Below are 17,309 nucleotides of genomic sequence, written 5' to 3'. Positions count from 1 at the left end.
ACTATCATGTCATGTGGACAACTCGTAAATACATTTCTTAAATTTGTATTAATTTCCATTCAAGAATCGCAAACAAGTGAAACCCGCGTTTATCCAGTCTCCTCCCAGCAAAGCCCGTGAACAAGTATGTGGAAACAGCAGTTTCCTCTTCTGAACCTGGCCATGGTCCTTCCAAAGCAAACCCTACAGGCTACAACTAACCTCAATACAACATCATTATCTCAAATCCATTTCCTTCTTAGTATCGTTTTTCTTGAAACATCATAACCAGTCGAAAAAAGCTACTTAGGAAAGGCGTTGTTCTTGTCATCAGCTGATCTATCAATCTGTAGATGACGGAATGAATATGAATCATGAGCAAGAGACTGCACCAGGAGATCAAACATCAGCGCGTCAGACATGCCCATGAGCAAACTATGTGAGAGAGAGAGAGTAAAATCACTGCACTTCCCAACTCAACTGGAATAAAATGTGATAAGAACAGCAGACGCTACTTTTCTTTTTTCTTTTTTCTTTTTTTATTCCCTTTTATTTCTAAAATCCATTAAGAAACAGGATACATAAACTATAAGCATTTCTGCTAACAAATGCACTGGTCAGATTCCATTTTGAACAAATTAATCAGTCTTTGAGTAAATATATGGATCTTCAAAATCATTTAGTTAGCTTTTCATCCTGCCAAAAGCCAGCAAACTAGTCCAAACAAAATTTGCTCAAGTACCTGTTCCTGGGCCCGGAAGTACATGAAAGGTGTGTAGTGGAGAAAATTTGAAACTCTAGAGGTGTAAATATCAGCATACCTACATACAATGCAAGAAACGAAGTTGTTAACATCCGAAAACTTTCAGCTTCAATTACTCGCAAACAATCACAAGTCAAATATCAGATTTAAAAAATATATATATATTATACTTCTCAATCTGCCTCATTAAGTGGCTTTTGTCCCACAGACCAGCACGTGAAAGAAAACCCCATCTGAAAAGTCGAAGGCACAGAAGATTAGCTATGCATGGCTTAACTCCAAATTCACCAAATTGCAGAGACGCATGAAAAAAAGCTTCAGCAAGTGCAAAGGACACCAAGATCCAAGGTAAAACAAAGCCCCAAAACGCATGAAGAAAAAGCCTCAATAGGTGCAAGGGGCCACCAAAAGCCAAGGTAAAATGGAGATCCAAGTCACAACTCGTGTTTAAAACTGACTTCCACAACCTTCTGAAAACACTAAATTTGCTGCCAAGCAAATACTTCTAGCTAGTAAAGTCATGACTTGTAAACAAAAGAATGCAAAAAGTTTTGGGACATATCACAAGGTTACATGGACAGTAAGTCTAACTGATGGCTTTCCAAATCACCTTCTGTTGAAGTGTTCCCCATCAGCTTCCAGCATCGGGGCAATTTTTTGATCAAGCCTTTGCATTACAACAAGCAACTTTTGCATGCTATCTGTGAGTTCTTTGTCGTCCATAAGGGTGGCAGCCAACGTCTGATGGAGACAATAATTAATTTTATTGAACCAGAAAGAACTTTGTTAGCTGACCTTCAAAACTCAGAAATACTAACAGAAAGACATATAGGTATGCAAAAGTAAGAAATATTAAAGTTCTCATAGTAATAAAAATTGAATCCTCAATCTGCCAATCTCTCTAAAAGATTGGACGGTTACATATTTGGAAGCGACGGAAACACCAATTGAATAATTATTTCCACAAATTTCTTTCAGATGTTCAGGGAAACCCAAGTACTTGAAAAAGCTCCAGGAATCCATTATTATCCTTTGAGCTCAGGTTCCCTGGCCGGAAGGAAAGGTTTTACCACATCTAGTTGAGTAACTACCACTATATATAGTCAAACTTAGTAGCTAAATGCCAGTAAGCAGAAGCTGTTTAAAATCATAAGGTTTAGACACTTGATAACCTATCAAATTGAATATGACCAAGTAAAACTAAACAATGTCAGAAACTAAGGATGAGTAAACTAAATAACAGGAGAAACCGCTGCTGTGCACATTCATGTGTGTAGGGAAAATTACCTGAGCAGGACGCCCCTTGGATTTTCGCTGCAATGCAAGCCGAAGTTGGTTAAAGAGATCTCCTACTACCTCCTTCTGATTTATAAGGTCTATCAACTTTGCTCGATGACCATGACTCCTAATCAAAGCACTGTACTGCATAGTCAAAATAAAAAGAAAAAGTAAAGCATATCTATGAATGTAAAGAAGCACACTAAAAGAAGAACTAATATCTGAAAAATAAACAAAAAGCAACAACACCTAACAATTTATTGTCTAGACATTACTGACTTATAAAGGAGATTGTAGAAAACAATCTGCTATATAAAGATTCAAATTGTTCCTCATATGATGAGTATTTCATTTCCATGAATCTGCTCATAACGGATAAGAAAATTAGAAGACTAGACGATCTTTCCAGATTGCACTAAGTCACATTTAACCTATTTGATATCGTCGAGATAAAAAATTATTGTTACTACCTCTTCTTCTAGTTCTCGACAAATCAATGCTGTCCTCCATCTAAGATGGACTTTTGATTGGCTTACATCAGTGTATATGTGATCACCAACATACAAGATCTCATCTCCATGAATATTGAGTGAATTCTCAACCATCTGTGCGCTTCCTCCAGAATACAACCCCCCTGCATTTGCAATGCAAAAGATCGTAGGTGAAGTAATCAATAACCATGATTTCAATACAACTGAAAAGGTACATGTTAAAATTGGTCGAATAGCATAGGGCAAATGCTAACTTCTCTCAAAGCTAATTTGATACAGAGGTAGGTTTCTGGTTTATCTAGGTCTTCAATTACAACCCTAGAGCTTGGGGTATTAGATACCAAGGGGAGAAAGAGTTTATAAAATAATTGGTGATAGTCCCTAGGTCTGAACACGTTTTCGTTTAGGGTTAGTCCCAAAATTCACGTTGTTGTGAAAGTATGGCAAATAGCTTCTCATCCACTTCCCTCTCCTACCGTTGATCATTTGCTTAATAGGAAAGGAAAGGCAGGCCCATCAACTTCGTGCTTAACTTGTGGTGAGATATTAGTGCATCAAACACAAGTAATTAGTCCCACAAAGCCTCATCCATTTTCCAACTACATTTGTTTACAGCTAATATCATTAAGGGTTAAGATGGAAAGCAGAATGAAATTATAAAACTACTTTGCACTGTTGAGCAAAACGGGTGGGATAGGGGGAGCAGTTATGTTTTCAGCGCATACCCACTCATCCAGAGTGCTGTTGCCTGAAATTATAAAACTACTTTGCACTGTTGAACAAAACAGGTGGGATAGAGGGAGCAGTTAAGTTTTCAGCGCATGCCCACTCATCCAGAGTGCTGTTGCCTTTATTCATATTAGAGGGTTGCACCACCAACAACCTAAGAAAAATAACTCTCAAATAGTTACAAGGGCGCAGGTCTTACACACCTCCATGGAACCGTAACAGATAACTTTCAAATTACTTTATAATAATGATTTCGGTCACTCACCACAAGTAAGATGGACACAGGATAAGTTACCTGGACGAGTCTTGAAACAGGGACGCATCAAACCTTCACCAGTCACTACCTCATACATTGGGTTAGACATCTGGAAAAATTCTGGCTTTCTGGCTGAGACAATGACCTACAGAACCAATAGAAAGTGCTAAATAAATCCAATTCTTTAAAGATTCAAGCTTTTCATAGCCTTAATTGTTAAGCATATTCATTTCTTGTCACAAACTGGCAATAACTAATGTATTAATTAAGCCAGACATAATACTAACCCCAAAAAGACAAAATTGTACAAACTAGCAAGAATTGTGGAATTCAAACAACCTTGACCCTCTCCTTAATAACTTGATAATCTTAGTCTTCTATGGTGACTTATAATAGGAGTCAGGATATTAGTTATTTCAACCAAAAAGAGTCATAAAGAAGATAAAGTCAATTGAGTTCAGATTTGTAATATAGTTCAAGGGCACTACCCACCATGTCAAACAGATCACGCCAGCTCATGTCATTGGGAAGAAATCTATTGAACGAATGCTGCATCATTTTGTCTGTATAATGATAGTCTGAATTGGTGATGAGCAAGAGCCTTTTGCCAGCCTGATTTACAAATTTTGCAACTCAAACATGTTAAAATTCTCAATTGATTTTGTCTCGTTTCTTCAATGCGAAAAGAAGATATACAAAAATGAAAACAAAATGTTGTAGAGAATACAACCAAATAAATACCTCTTTTTGATCTACCAGCGCCAATGGAAGCTCAGGATCAGGTTCAACAAATAGTTCAGGCTTGGACATTATCTCGCTCTGTATGGATGCTATCTATGAATTTATGCTCGATTGCTCACAAAGTACCAAAAAAAAGGGGTAAGATTTCAACAAGAAATCTACCTTCAGCTGACCTTCGACATGTGCCCTAAAGAGTGCCTTCCCAACAGCCTGAAAAGTGCACAAGTCAACAAAATAAAATACTCAAACAGCATCATTCCATACAAGCTTTGCCACCATACAACCTTGTAAAGCCCTTTATAATCAAGTGGACCTATATCTGCTGCTATAAATCCATCGTCCAATCTATCAACCATCTGAAAGGCGCAAGTATCAATTATTGTTGCTCTAAAGATAAAACAAACTAAAAACAGAAGCAGAAGATACTTGTGAATTAGATAGGAAGTTTAAAGGCTGGCGCCTATATAAAATTTGAAGATGGCACAAACTAAAACCCAAATAGACAGAATAAGGGTTTATTGAATTGAGTCAAACAACAGGTATCACTAAATTTTCAAGGGACCCAGACATTGATAAGAATGAATCTGACCAAAAATACTACAGCCAAGGGATTTTTCCATAGAGAGAAGAATAACATCAATTTCAATTTTCAGAACTCAGATCAATCGCTGAGCTTGAAACAATTGCATCAGAGCTGAATACAATATAAGTCCTGAAACTAATAATGAATGTGTTACTAGGAGACCTTAGAACTTGAAAGATGCAAGAAGCTACCGAATAGCATCTTGCAGAACAACCATATTATAATATGCTCTTCAGGAAGCAGAAAAATCTTTTCTGTTTTTGAAAAAAAATTGGTTCCTAAGTTTCAAATGTCAACCTGATAAACTCAATTCCACTAAAACTTTGTTCACCACCAAAGCATGGCTAAAGGGTGGCTGCTACCACTTATGTCTAAGACACCCAAATAGGTTGTTAGTACATCATCTCTTACAAGTAAAATTTATGAGAAGCTGAATAAAAAGGACTTTATAAATATCTACCAAAAATAAAAGAACCATGAACTTCAAACTTCAATGATAGAATGAATGCCCCAAGGACACTTATTGTGAGAGAGAGAGAGAGAGCTGCTCCATTTTTTATATTTAATCCTTCTCACTAGTTGTTTAGTTTTAACTTTGTTGACATCTCTTCTTCCTCCATGTCCTTTTCTCTTGTTTGACAGGTGGATCCCCAAATCTTTATTTTAGTGATGAGCAGGATCAATACAGGATGAATACCTCATCTTTCAACAGACTCAAATGGAATCAGGAGATACATGCAACAACAACAAATAACATTTGCAAAGGTTCCTACATCATCATACAGCATACTTTGTCTTTAGGGAAGCAACCTACCTGCATAAAAGCCACTGCTTCTGAAACAGAGAACAGTGTGTTGAGGAACTCCCATCGGCTCTCCTTCCGCAAATCTACCAGTTCCCTCCCATACATCTCACTTCCATTTACAGAATATTAGCAGGCACTATACAAAATATTACCCCAAATTTGCAGCATACTACACATCCAAGTATCAAATATGGTGGAAAGATGAACACCTTGGAAGTACTTTTACATGTAATTAGAACTTAAAGAGTGAATATTTCATAAAGATAATAAATATTAAACCCACAGTATCATGTCTAAGATACTTGTAACAGCCAGCATTAGATGCCAACAGTAACCCATCTATCAATGCTGTATGTATTGCCCATATGACAAGGAATACAGAAGGACAAGTTTTGAAGCACACCTTAATTCACGAGTAGATAGCATTCTTGTGCCGTGCATGGCTCTTTTAATATATCCAAATCGATCAGCCTTAACCAAATTGCCTTTCTCTTTATCTATTACAAGTCCTCTAATCACCTTGAATAACCATGAAGCAGATTGGTCTCAGAACTACGATAAACAGTACATCTCAACCTGCATACAACGTTCTACTATACCAGTTCTGGGTCAAAAGCAAGTCCATCAACAGGAAAGCCCATATTTCTCAGATTAACCATACAATAGTCATAAGCCCTTCCTTCCCATGCCTGTTAGATAAAGAAGACAATGCATAAACCCAATTATCCAACTAGTATTTAAATGCATTGCAAAACATTTATAAAACAAGATTACAAGGATACAGGACAAATTAACAGCATTTAGCGTGCACAAGCATGAAAGTCAACATCTTTTGTCAAATTTGTCCCGGAATAATGCCTCTGAATCCATTTATTGAACATGTTACATGTAATACTGTTACTTTTTGAGTGCGTTGAAAGGAAACAAATTTGGATCCATTGATAAGTTATAATTCAGAGGACCAAAAGTCTAAACTCATGGATACTAATTTTTTTTGTTTGGGTATTAAACACTTGAAACTCTCTCCAAGAACATTTGAGTGGGGATGGAGGCAGCAGAAAAATGGCAAAGGGCATTTATTTGATGCCCAAATAATTAATCAAAGAAAAATGTTACTGAAGCTCCAATTTTGCAAGAGTTGTTAACAGAAGATTCCACGAATATCCTGAGACCATGTTAGAAGGAGTTCCCAGCCATAGGACTTTCAGTACTACTCCTAAACCATGTTAAAGCAGGAATGCGAAGCAAAAGGAATTTGCATTGCCTAGTGTAGCTTCCTAAAGCACCTTACAATGACTCGCTAATAGAATCACAGAAATTTCCTCATACTTGTATTGCTAAATAGTCTAAATTGATGGCAGGAGTATTCAATACCAAAAAGATCGATGGTCAGAGAGGCATCCAAATGTCACTCAAAGAATCCCTGTATATATGTGTGAAGTAGCAATTCCGTCGTAGAGAGAAACAGAGAGAGATGCTAAGCAACTGTTGGAAAACAAATGCATGAAAGGAGGAATGAAATGAAATTTGGCAAAGCGTTGGCATGGTAAAAGTGAGGGATTACCTTGACATTATAGTGCATCAGCGTGTAGTCCATGTCATACCCAATTGCACTGATAGACCGTAGATTCAACGTGCGGCTGCAAAATATCCCTCGGGGAGAATTGCTAGCAGAAAATGGACCCTATAATTATTAGCAATAACTTATTTTTTATGACCAAATGCATCAACAAAAAGAGATATCAAGACAAAGAAGGTTGTTATGAATTCTACTATGAAAAGTGCACATGCCAACCAAGATGTAGTTGATGCGTTGAACAAAGTTGGAGCATAGGTAGGTTCCTATTCAGCGAGAGATATAAAAAGTGAAGGAAGAAAAGTTTGGGAAGAAAATGGAGGAAACAAACAAGTGAGGCACTGTAATGTGTAGTAGTAGCATCACCGGTATGCCCAAGTGTTGAAGCAAGTCTTCGGCATCTCGAGCTTCTGTCCAGGCCACCTTTTCGATGGGACCTTCCAAGGCTGCCTGCCCACCACTTCCTGCATTCGATAGCCAAAACTTCATGAAGGCGGCCAGAAGAAAGGAAAGGGGAAAAAGGAAAAAACTTTTGGAATCATGGACAATAAGCTGCCCAAGGCATGAACTAAATGCGGACTCAACAAGGAGGGAAAGACAAAGGACACACACATACACCTAAAAGAAAAAATTAAGGGGAGAGAGAGAATTTGATGAAGAAAAGGGGAGAATGGGGGAAAACGCACCAACGTTGATGTTCAAGTCGCCTTTAGTGCTCTGGCCAAGGTAGTCTACATCGGAGTTGGTGGCAGGAGTAACTGAGAAGACATGAACATCGGGCTTGGTGGTGCTGTTGCAGCGGCAGGTGAGTGAATCCGAAGGAGGAGGAGGAGCTCGTATAGTGAGGAGCCTAGATTTGGTGGCGGGGTGATGATAGTGGATGCGGAAGGCGGGTCCCACGCTTATCCTATGAAGAATTCGGCGGTCGGGTGTCGTAGTAGCAGCAGCAGCAGCAGCAGTAGTCGTGGTAAGGCAGCAATAGGCGCTGGCTGATGCCGCCATTTAGACGCCTGGGTGCTGCGCTTAGGCTTTACCAACTCTCTTCTGTTTCTCCAATTCTCGAAACCATCTGCCGCTCACTCCTCATTCTATTTTTCTTCTTTGATTTTACTCCGCCCTGACTCAGTGGGAGTACTAGGGAGGGTTAGAAAAGTATCTACTACCACACGAGAAAGCAGAAAACTGTAGTTGAAAGTTGAGAGAGGGGGGGGGGGGGGGGGAACTCGGTTGAGCTCTCGATTCTGTTACTGGATTTTCCTTCTAAAAAAATAATTATTGTGCCACTACCCCCACCTTCTCTCTTCACTTTGCTCCGCGCATGGTTTATGTCACTCGGCCCTCCACTCCACCGGCCGCGCCACCCTCTCCTTCTCCCTTAAAAGAACAAAAAGGAGAAAAAATTTAAATTGCTCATACCTGCCAATTGGGATTCGTGTCAGACTCGGAAGTCAAATCACTTTGGGCTACAGCAACACCAGCGATTTTTTTGGTTTTAGGAAATAATAAAAAATAAAAATCCAGCGAGGAAAAGGAAAAGGAGACGCTGGGAAACAAGGATGCTTGTTACTGGATGACTCTTATGCACTCCTACATATACCAAACAAGATAACGTACACCAAGTAGTAGTTGTAGCAATGTTCTTACTTCAGTAAGAAACTGTCAGAAAGAAAGTAGTAGTTGTAGCGTCTCCTTTTCCTTTTCCTCGCTGGATTTTTATTTTTGTACTGGATGACTCTTATGTACTCCTACATATACCAAACAAGCTAACGTACATCAAGTAGTAGTAGTAGCAGCAGCAGCAATACTACACAATACATAGCTAAGGACCCAAGCGTCGCACATTTGCTCCCGTCACCCAGAGTGCAGACTGCTCTCGTCCCGCCAGCCCACCTCAGCTCAACGCCTCGAATTTCTTCGGAGCAAGCAAGCCGGGTATGGCTCTTTGCTCCCCTCTCTCCTTCTGCTGCATTCTTTTTTCTTCTTTTTTTTTCCCTTTTTGTTTTTCGCTTCTTCCCTTTCTAGTTTTTGCCTTCAACCGTCTTTTTCTTTATCTTTTTGTTATCATTATTACTGTTTTCTTTTCTTTTACATCTTCTTATTAGGAAAGCATAAACTCCTTATCTGAAACAAGGCTTTAGAATGTCGCTGTTGTTCCTCTCAAGTGGTGGCCTTTTTTTTCCCCTTTTCTTTTTTCCGCGCATGATTCCTCGAACCCATCTGCTCTAATACTCGTCCCAAAGACATCTTCTTTACACCCCTCCAATTTTAATATGGATGGTCCGCATCAGAAGTAGGGATGGCCTGCAAGACATTAGAAATTCGCTAGCTTTTGCTCCAGTCTTGGGATTCAAATTTTGCATTCTTTTTTTTTTTAACAGCTTTCTACTGTTCGATGTTGCCTGTTTCATTTCATGTACATTAACCATCCTAGCTGAATCTTGTGTTCATTTTTATTGGTTTATACTTTAAACCACAATTCGGTGTTTCCTTGTCACGATTTACCTCTGAAATATTGGCTTCCACTGTTTCGTTCTTTCTTGTGCACTCAAACCTCTCTAACTTTGTGATTCTCATTCCAAGTGCTCTTGTATCCAGGTAAATTAACTGCGCGGCCAGGAGGAGTCAACATGGGACTGCATCAAAAGTCTACCAGAACAACGGTAATGCACATTGAGCACACCAATTTTTTTTTTTTTTCAAAAGATTAAAGTTTCCTCCTTTTTTCCTTCTCCTCTTAAATATTATGTTATTTTGGACCTCTAGGGAACAAAGGATTGTCTGGGGGTACTTCCAGATGGAATTCTGTCCAAAATCATCTCGAGGCTTACGCTAAAAGAGGCAGTAAGGACTAGTATCTTGTCGAAAAGTTGGAGAGCCATTTGGACTAGTCACCCCTGCCTATTGTTTGATTCGGCCAACATACTCGGGAACAAAATTCACTCCAAAAGTATGTCCTGCTGTTTTGGTGAACCTGACAGGCAGTTGCAAAGGCTTCACTTTGTGGAAAAGGTTGATCACCTTATGCATCAGCGTCGAAGAGGTCTGAGGATAGACTCTTTAGCCATACACTTCCACTTAGGTAAAGAGTTCGCTTCTCACATCAGTGAGTGGATTGAATGCGCATTTGCTAAGGGAGCTGAGATCATTGACCTTGATCTGTCCGAATCATGTAGTTTTAAAGTAGATAACGTGCCCCTAGCTGAATTCGAACGTTATACATTTTCCTGCTCGCTTCTTGCATCCCCTAATGTTAGATGTGCTCTAAAGCATCTCCGACTGACCTGCTGTAATTTTGATTCTGTTCCCACTCCTGGCAGCCTGGCCTCTCTGACCACCGCTGAACTACGGGACGTTAATATCAGTGATCAGCAACTAGAGAATTTCTTGTTGACCTGTTTACGTCTTGAAAATTTGAGTTTGCTTGCCTGCACCAACCTTGTCAAACTTAAATTCTCCTGTCCAAAATTTCGTCTTAAGATTCTAAGCATACAGAATTGCCCTAGATTAGACAGCATTGAACTTGGTCCGGAGAGTCTTACCACATTTGAATATACCGGTGAATTAGCCACTTTTTCCTTCAAATATGCCCCAAGGTTAACAGATATGTATCTGAGTTTCACGGGTCATAACAGACAAGATGGTGTGAGCTCTGCACTCTCGAGGTTTGCTTGTGATATACCTCACTTGCGGACTTTAAATCTGGTCTCAGTACTGGGCATGAAGGTAAAATAATTATTCAAAGAGCAGTTCCAAGTTTTGATATATCACCTTTCCGTGTGTTTAATTTGCTGCATTATTTAAGGATTTTAGCTATGTTTTCGGATGTCAATTTGTATTTACTGTGTTTTCTTTCTATCACAGACACCAGAGCTGCCAGACAAGGTGCTAAACTTTACTAATGTCCAGGAGCTAATCCTTACTGTTTTTCCTTTCCACGATGAAGACAAATTTGATTGGATTATTTATGTGCTGAAGACCTTCACTTCGTTGCGCAGTCTCCAACTCAATGTAAGCATATTTGCTTGCCTTTCCCGTTGAATTGCTTCTCGCTCTTGTTTGTTCTTTCATTTGTTTCATTCCTGCTCCTTGCTGTTAGATGTTTTGTTTTACACAGACTTGACTTGCCGATTGGCATTTATCAGAGAGTGTCTATTTGTGCCACAGATATAGCAAGACTGTGTAAAATCCTGGGGAGACGAGTACTTTGACTGCCTTTGCGATTTCTGTTTCATTCTTCATCTGTTGAGAAGGTGTTTTTCCCCTTAATGATTCTTTCTTTTTGTTTCTTTCAGTTGTTTTCTCCAAGCTACATCAGAAAATCAAATATTTCACCAAGGCAGCTTCCTGAATGCACTCATAGGCACCTGACTAAGTTGGAAATAAATGGATTCTATGGTAGTCCGCATGAAATTGAGCTGCTGGAATACCTGCTTGACAATTTGGTTGAACTTGGAGTGCTCTTCATTAACTCATGCCGCAAGATATACAAGAGATTCAACCGGTGGGATTCCGAAGTAGCAAGTAATTCCCACAAAATTAGGCCTGAGGTTGTGGAATGGATTCATGATAACGTATCTCCAACCATACAGCTGCACGTATTGTGACATTGGGTCGTCCTCTAAGCTATAGCTGAAATTTATATTCTAGTATGACAAAGTTTGCCCATTATCCTAGAAAAGCGATAGTTTATCTTGGGGGAGTGGTAGTTAATTAGATGTGGAGTCGTTGTAGGGGAACAAGTTGTTAATTATCTTTCTGAAGAAGGATATATCTGATGATACATTAAGTGACACATTTTGTTTATGCCAGCCTATCTCCAATGTTATATAAATAAAAAGGGTTAATCACATTTTATCCTCTTAAAAAATACTCCATTTCTCAGTTTACTCCCTAATCTTTAATTTTGCTCACTTAATTCTCTTTAGGATAAAATTGTCTTGGCATTATTTTGACTTTTCATTTACCTTGTTTTCCTTTCTTTAATTTTTTTCTCTCTTTCTTCTTTATTTAATTCTTCCTCTTTCCCACAAAAATCTTCACCTTAATGATTGAAATTAAAAAAGAGGAATTGCAGATATCTATCTTCTCCTTAAATGATTAAAAAAATATTCAAATCACTTTTCTAAAATATAATTTGTTTAGCCTTTCAATTCTTTTTATTTTGGGTTTTCCTCTTTCCTTTCTAGTTTCTCATTTTATTTCCAAGAAAATATCTTAAGATGAAATTGTGACCTGATTAATAATCATCAATTGAAATTTGTGACATGTGGCATCACACAAAAAATCAAAATTAGTTTTTGATGCTTTTTAAACCTTCACCCAGAAATATGCAATTACAAACTCAAAACAAAAATTTTCGTCGAAATGGAATTTCTATTGGGAAGGATGAAAGAGAGAAGAAAGAGAAAAAGAAATAAAAGAAAGGAAAACAATTTTATCTTATGATATTTTCTTGAGAATAAAATGAGAAACTAGAAAGGAAAGAGGAAAATCCAAAATTAAAAGAATTGAAAAGCTAAAAAAATTATATTTTAGAAAAGTGATTTGAATATTTTTTTAATCATTTAAGGAGAAGATAGATATCTGCAATTCCTCTTTATTAATTTCAATCATTAAGGTGAAGATTTTTGTGGGAAAGAGGAAGAATTAAATAAAGAAGAAAGAGAGAAAAAAATTAAAGAAAGGAAAACAAGGTAAATGAAAAGTCAAAATAATGCCAAGGCAATTTTATCCTAAAGGGAATTAAGTGAGCAAAATTAAAGATTAGGGAGTAAACTGAGAAATGGAGTATTCTTTAAGAGGATAAAATGTGATTAACCCAAATAAAAATTTTGAAGGAAACAAACAAAAGGGTAAAGACTACTCAATAAATGAAGGTCCTACTCACGCTTTCAGTTTCAACCCATCTGGATAATTCCATCGATTACAAGCGAAAATAGTAGTTACAAGAGTATTTTGGGTGTATATGTACTTATTTTATAGAGGTTATTGTTTTAATAAGAACGTCTCTGTCCATGATTAACTAAGGTTGTGTTTGGATTGCATTTTTCGTGATTTTTCATGGAAAAATTACTGTAGCGATTTGATGTATGTGAGGGAAAAAGGTAATAGGAAAATGTGATCACGGAAAACGACGTAATTTTTCGACGGAAACCGGCAATCGAAACAAGGCCTAAAATTATTAGTGACTCTTTTGTGGTCAATCATTTATTCAAAAAACTTCACAAGAAGGATAAAAAATCCCCTCGTTTTTCCTTCGACTGATTAAATTTAGTGTGTCTATCAATTTCATCATAGCGACTTGTCTTATACTTTATAAATCGCTTCAGCACTAAAACAGAAACGATCGATCATCTTATTATAAATGCATAATCCAAACCCTCATTACATATAGCTTTATCTATGTATACATCAGTTCTTTTACGATGATAAATTACTGCAATCCTAAATAGACTTTGGTCTATTTTTGAGGTATGTAAAAATTTTTATAGGTTTCGTGTTAAAAAAAAAAAGAGCTTTTAGGCATAGTTATTAAGTCTGACCCCGCCCGACAGTTCAACCGGTCAACCCGGTGAACCGGTCATTAAACCGGACCGGGGTCCTAATAAGATCTTTTCTGCATTGAACCCGTTGACTTTTCAACGGACCGGCAGTTGAACCGGTTAACTTGATTGAACCGGCCGATTTTACGAGGAATCCGGTCTACGGAAAAATTTTGTAAACATTGCTAGATTGGAGATTCGAACACGTGACCTGACCTCATGCAAAGAAGTAGACTACCATTACTGCCAGACCAACCAACCATTTATTAGTTATTTTGTTCTTATACTATATATTAGAGTCTTATTCTTATTTTATTTCTCCAAAACAAAATTTATTTGGAATCTTTTAATAACATTTTTATTATTCCCTGAACTCTATAAATTATGAAATTGACTTAAAAATAACATATTACACAAATCATTTTAAAGGCAAATATTATTCTTAATAAACTTTTGCACTTAAAATTCATAAATAAACTAGATAATTACACTTAGATAAAATTATATACTTGAAATTTGGTGGATTACTAATTAAATTTAGGTTGTTAATTCTTAGAAAAATTAATGAATCTATAATATATTAAACTAACTGAATAGTTATTATGGCATAAAAAATTATAAAACATAATATTTAAATATATGTAGTGATCCACCGGTTGGACCACTCACCCACCGATTGAACCAGTAACCCGTTGATCCACCTCTTTCACCGGTTCCTCTTCGGGCCGGGTTTAATAACTATGCTTTTAGGTGACATGCGGATTCATTAGTTCCATAATCAATTAGGTAGGATGTGATTGGAACCTACCTTTCGTATTCGCATGTAACTCCAGTATGGTTCTGGATAAAGAACGATGCACGGTGGACATAGTATGCCTACATGGCATCCTACGTGCCATTCCCCTAAACTTGGTATCCTACGTGGTTACGGGATGCTTTATGATGAACAACCGTTGGATGTGGCTGTAGATGATCGAACCACCTAGATCGCCCGCAGGCGCATGTCAGGACGGGGAAAGCACGTGAGAAATGACGACAGTCACGAGTGCGGATGTGTAGAGCAGACGTCATGTGCCACATCGGATGGGTAGCCTGAGATTCGACTGAAATAAACCACGTGCCGAAGCACCGTCTTAAGAAACAGATTCCTCTTCGTTTCCGTTTCTTTTCTTCGTTTTGAGTCTACATGTCGGCATTCCTAACTGGAGGCTCGAGCACAGAGAAGATAGAGGGATAGATAGATTAGATTCGCCATATATTACACTGGTACAAGGAAAAGTCTTCCTTTTTTGGCTTGGTTGATAAATTTCCCGAGTAGAAGTTTTAGGGTAATATCAGACGGAAAAAGGAAAGAAAGGATAAACTACTATATCAATTCATAGAGATGAAGGCGATCGGCGTCATCTCCCGCTCAGTCCCTTCCTTTTCAGGTGCTGCTGGAATAGATGGCTACGGCCACTCCCGCAAAGCTGCTGAATCTTTTTCTTCTTCTTCTTCTTCATTTACTGGTATTGGTTTAGGATTGAGGAGGGTCTGTCGTAAAACGAGGAAGTTTGTTGGGCTTTCCGGGCACGAGTTTCGTCGGAGCGATCACTTGGACTATTACTCCTCAGGAGGAGGGAATATCACGTGTGGCGGTGGGTGTGGGGGAAAGAAAGAGAAGGACATGAACAAGAATGAAAAGGAGCACAAAGCAACGAAGAAGATGATGAAGAAGAGGTTGAAGATGCTGGAGGGCCTGTCCAGGGACTTGTCCATGTTCTCTTCTGGTGGGATGAATTTTGGTTTTGCTGATAATACTTTATTTGATGAAGTCAAAGCCAATACGATCGCTGTAAGTCCGGTCACAGCTTTTGCTTGTATTCTCTGTTAGTTAAGCATGCTGTTGCATCGGTTTTTTTACCCCTTTTTTTCTTGCCGCCCCCTTCTTTTTATTTCTTTAATCACAAGCAAGCTTTTTCTTCAGTTGAGTTTAGTTCCACCCCCATCCGGCCATCTCCCCCCCCCCCCCCCCCCCCCCTCTCTCTCTTTTCCTGAATCTTCTTTTATGTTGTTTGTTTCTATTGTGCCTAACGAAAAAGCGAGCGAGTGAAGCTTTTCCTTTTCCCCGTTTCTTCAAGTAAGTGGAAATGCTTCTCTTGTCTTGTCTTTCGCTGATGGGTTTCTTGTTCGGGACTTCAATATTGACTTTTTCTTAGGCTTCTTCGGTCACAGTTGACAGAAAGCCGAAACGCATAACTATTGAACGCTTTCTTCTCACTTTCTCAGTATGCTTTCCTGAAACTCATGTTGTCATCAAACTGAAACTGCAGGAGGCGGCTGAGGTATTGCAGGGTCAAATCAAACAGCTAATAGCGAAGGATACGGAATTGAAGATGACAAGGAAAGGTGAGAAAATGAGGGCACAAATGCAAACTATGCCGGAATATGGACTTTCTTCGAGCTCAATGTCGTCAACCTCTTCAGATTCTAGTGACAATGAATGTGGGCAGGTAGTTGACATGAAAGAAGAAAATTTTCTAAAACCAGTTATTGAGCATGAATCAGTAGCCCTTCCTGGCCTTTAGCTCAGAAACTCAAGAACGAACCTCAACCATGGGTGCATGTGTCGAGATTGGAAGTTCAGGGAGTTCAGATCAAGGATACTGCTTTGGAAGCGGTAGCTTCTTTAGAGATTATGTGGATAATGTAAGTTCCATTGATGAGTGCCTAGCTGCAGGAGTATCACCCAAGAAAATCGAGGTTTGTATGGGTGGTAAATGCAAGAAATCGGGTGCTGCAGCGCTTCTGGGGGAACTCCAAAGGCTAGTTGGCATTGAAGGAGCTGTCTCCGGATGCAAGTGCATGGGCAAATGTAGAGATGGTCCTAATGTGAGGATTCTCAAGGGTCCTGAGAGTGTTACTAACCCCTTGTGTATTGGTGTGGGCTTGGAGGATGTGGATTTGATCGTGTCCAATTTCTTTGGAGACAGTTCTGAACGTAGCCTCCCTGCAACATCATAGATTGTTACCGTAAGTAGGATGGGATGGCTGGCTGACGCCAGGTCTCGCTAGCATTGTGTAGATGCAACTGCTTTGGTTGGCAACGGGGTAAATATCTCTCCGTTTTCCATTATCACAAGGCAATTTCACATTTGCCCTTTTTTCCACACAGTTATAGATTATTAGGGGAAATATTTTGCATTACCTAAATTCTAGAGTCATAGCTCAATGCTTTGCATGTCTGAGTATTGGCTCATAGGGCAGATGAGTTGGTAAAACATGGAGGTCCACGAATTGAAAATGAAGAGAAATGCCTGAGAAAATACGCCGTGTTCGTGAACTGGCCTCGAGCTCAATATTTTCAACCTTATCTTTCAGAATCAAGTTACGTTAAGTGCAAAGAGGTGGTTAATGACATGAAAGCAGAAAATTTTGTAAGTCAGTTGTTGAGCTTGAAAAGTTAGCCTTTCTTGAACTTTTGGTGTAAGAAAAGGTAGTGATGAACTCCAAGCACCTATTTCAGAAGCTCTGTCCATCATTCAGAGCTTATCAACTCGAGAATAAACCTCAACTATAGCTGCATG

The 17,309-nt window shown here is 38.7% G+C and overlaps 3 protein-coding genes across 9 annotated transcripts; 2 read left to right on the top strand and 1 right to left on the bottom strand.

The window, feature by feature from the left end:
* Positions 1-14: 14 nt before the first annotated feature.
* LOC113737990 (uncharacterized) lies at positions 15-8,754 on the bottom strand. 5 transcript variants are annotated; one of them, XM_027265114.2, is made up of 19 exons: positions 8,618-8,754; positions 7,888-8,318; positions 7,568-7,665; positions 7,399-7,467; positions 7,190-7,309; positions 6,225-6,314; positions 6,029-6,144; positions 5,635-5,734; positions 4,522-4,593; positions 4,400-4,447; positions 4,238-4,315; positions 3,989-4,108; positions 3,536-3,641; positions 2,491-2,654; positions 2,030-2,164; positions 1,353-1,483; positions 913-975; positions 722-800; positions 15-365 (listed from the first exon to the last, which is right to left on the bottom strand). In XM_027265114.2, exons 2-19 carry the CDS (start codon positions 8,201-8,203, stop codon positions 282-284), a joined length of 1,989 nt encoding a protein of 662 aa, XP_027120915.1. In that variant the 5' UTR covers positions 8,204-8,318; positions 8,618-8,754; the 3' UTR covers positions 15-281. The 5 variants fall into 5 exon arrangements, with proteins under 5 accessions (XP_027120915.1, XP_071940178.1, XP_071940179.1 ...); XM_072084077.1 differs by lacking the exon at positions 8,618-8,754 and having other exon boundaries at positions 7,888-8,437; XM_027265116.2 differs by lacking the exon at positions 8,618-8,754 and having other exon boundaries at positions 231-414; positions 7,888-8,437.
* Positions 8,755-8,898: 144 nt separating this feature from the next.
* Positions 8,899-11,836, top strand: LOC113737991 (F-box/LRR-repeat protein At3g26922-like). Of its 3 annotated transcripts, none has more exons than XM_027265120.2 (5): positions 8,899-9,133; positions 9,797-9,861; positions 9,965-10,924; positions 11,063-11,209; positions 11,494-11,836. In XM_027265120.2, the coding sequence occupies exons 2-5, from the start codon at positions 9,829-9,831 to the stop codon at positions 11,803-11,805; spliced, it is 1,452 nt and encodes a 483-aa protein (XP_027120921.1). In that variant the 5' UTR covers positions 8,899-9,133; positions 9,797-9,828; the 3' UTR covers positions 11,806-11,836. The 3 variants fall into 3 exon arrangements, with proteins under 3 accessions (XP_027120921.1, XP_027120922.1, XP_027120920.1); XM_027265121.2 differs by lacking the exons at positions 8,899-9,133; positions 11,494-11,836 and adding exons at positions 9,164-9,614; positions 11,316-11,480; XM_027265119.2 differs by lacking the exon at positions 8,899-9,133 and adding an exon at positions 9,167-9,614.
* Positions 11,837-14,981: 3,145 nt separating this feature from the next.
* On the top strand, positions 14,982-16,310 carry LOC113737987 (uncharacterized). The gene is made up of 2 exons (XM_027265112.2): positions 14,982-15,577; positions 16,056-16,310. The coding sequence occupies exons 1-2, from the start codon at positions 15,128-15,130 to the stop codon at positions 16,308-16,310; spliced, it is 705 nt and encodes a 234-aa protein (XP_027120913.2). The 5' UTR covers positions 14,982-15,127.
* Positions 16,311-17,309: the final 999 nt, after the last annotated feature.

Source organism: Coffea arabica, chromosome 3e (assembly GCF_036785885.1).
Source record: "Coffea arabica cultivar ET-39 chromosome 3e, Coffea Arabica ET-39 HiFi, whole genome shotgun sequence".
NCBI classification, from domain to species: domain Eukaryota; kingdom Viridiplantae; phylum Streptophyta; class Magnoliopsida; order Gentianales; family Rubiaceae; genus Coffea; species Coffea arabica.
Note: the sequence above shows the minus strand (reverse complement) of the source record. Positions and strands in the feature narration are given on the sequence as shown.

Bases quoted from the DNA above. Each gene is read 5' to 3' on its own strand.
- LOC113737990 (XM_027265114.2), bottom strand. From the start codon at position 8,203: ATGGCGGCATCAGCCAGCGCCTATTGCTGCCTTACCACGACTACTGCT. The intron at 4,448-4,521 runs GTTGTATGGTGG...TGCACTTTTCAG, and splicing joins ATTATAAAGGGCTTTACAAG to GCTGTTGGGAAGGCACTCTT. The intron at 4,109-4,237 runs GTATTTATTTGG...TTTGTAAATCAG, and splicing joins CGCTGGTAGATCAAAAAGAG to GCTGGCAAAAGGCTCTTGCT.
- LOC113737991 (XM_027265119.2), top strand. From the start codon at position 9,476: ATGGTCCGCATCAGAAGTAGGGATGGCCTGCAAGACATTAGAAATTCG. The intron at 9,862-9,964 runs GTAATGCACATT...TTGGACCTCTAG, and splicing joins AAAAGTCTACCAGAACAACG to GGAACAAAGGATTGTCTGGG. The intron at 11,210-11,493 runs GTAAGCATATTT...TGTTTCTTTCAG, and splicing joins TGCGCAGTCTCCAACTCAAT to TTGTTTTCTCCAAGCTACAT.
- LOC113737987 (XM_027265112.2), top strand. From the start codon at position 15,128: ATGAAGGCGATCGGCGTCATCTCCCGCTCAGTCCCTTCCTTTTCAGGT. The intron at 15,578-16,055 runs GTAAGTCCGGTC...CTGAAACTGCAG, and splicing joins TCAAAGCCAATACGATCGCT to GAGGCGGCTGAGGTATTGCA.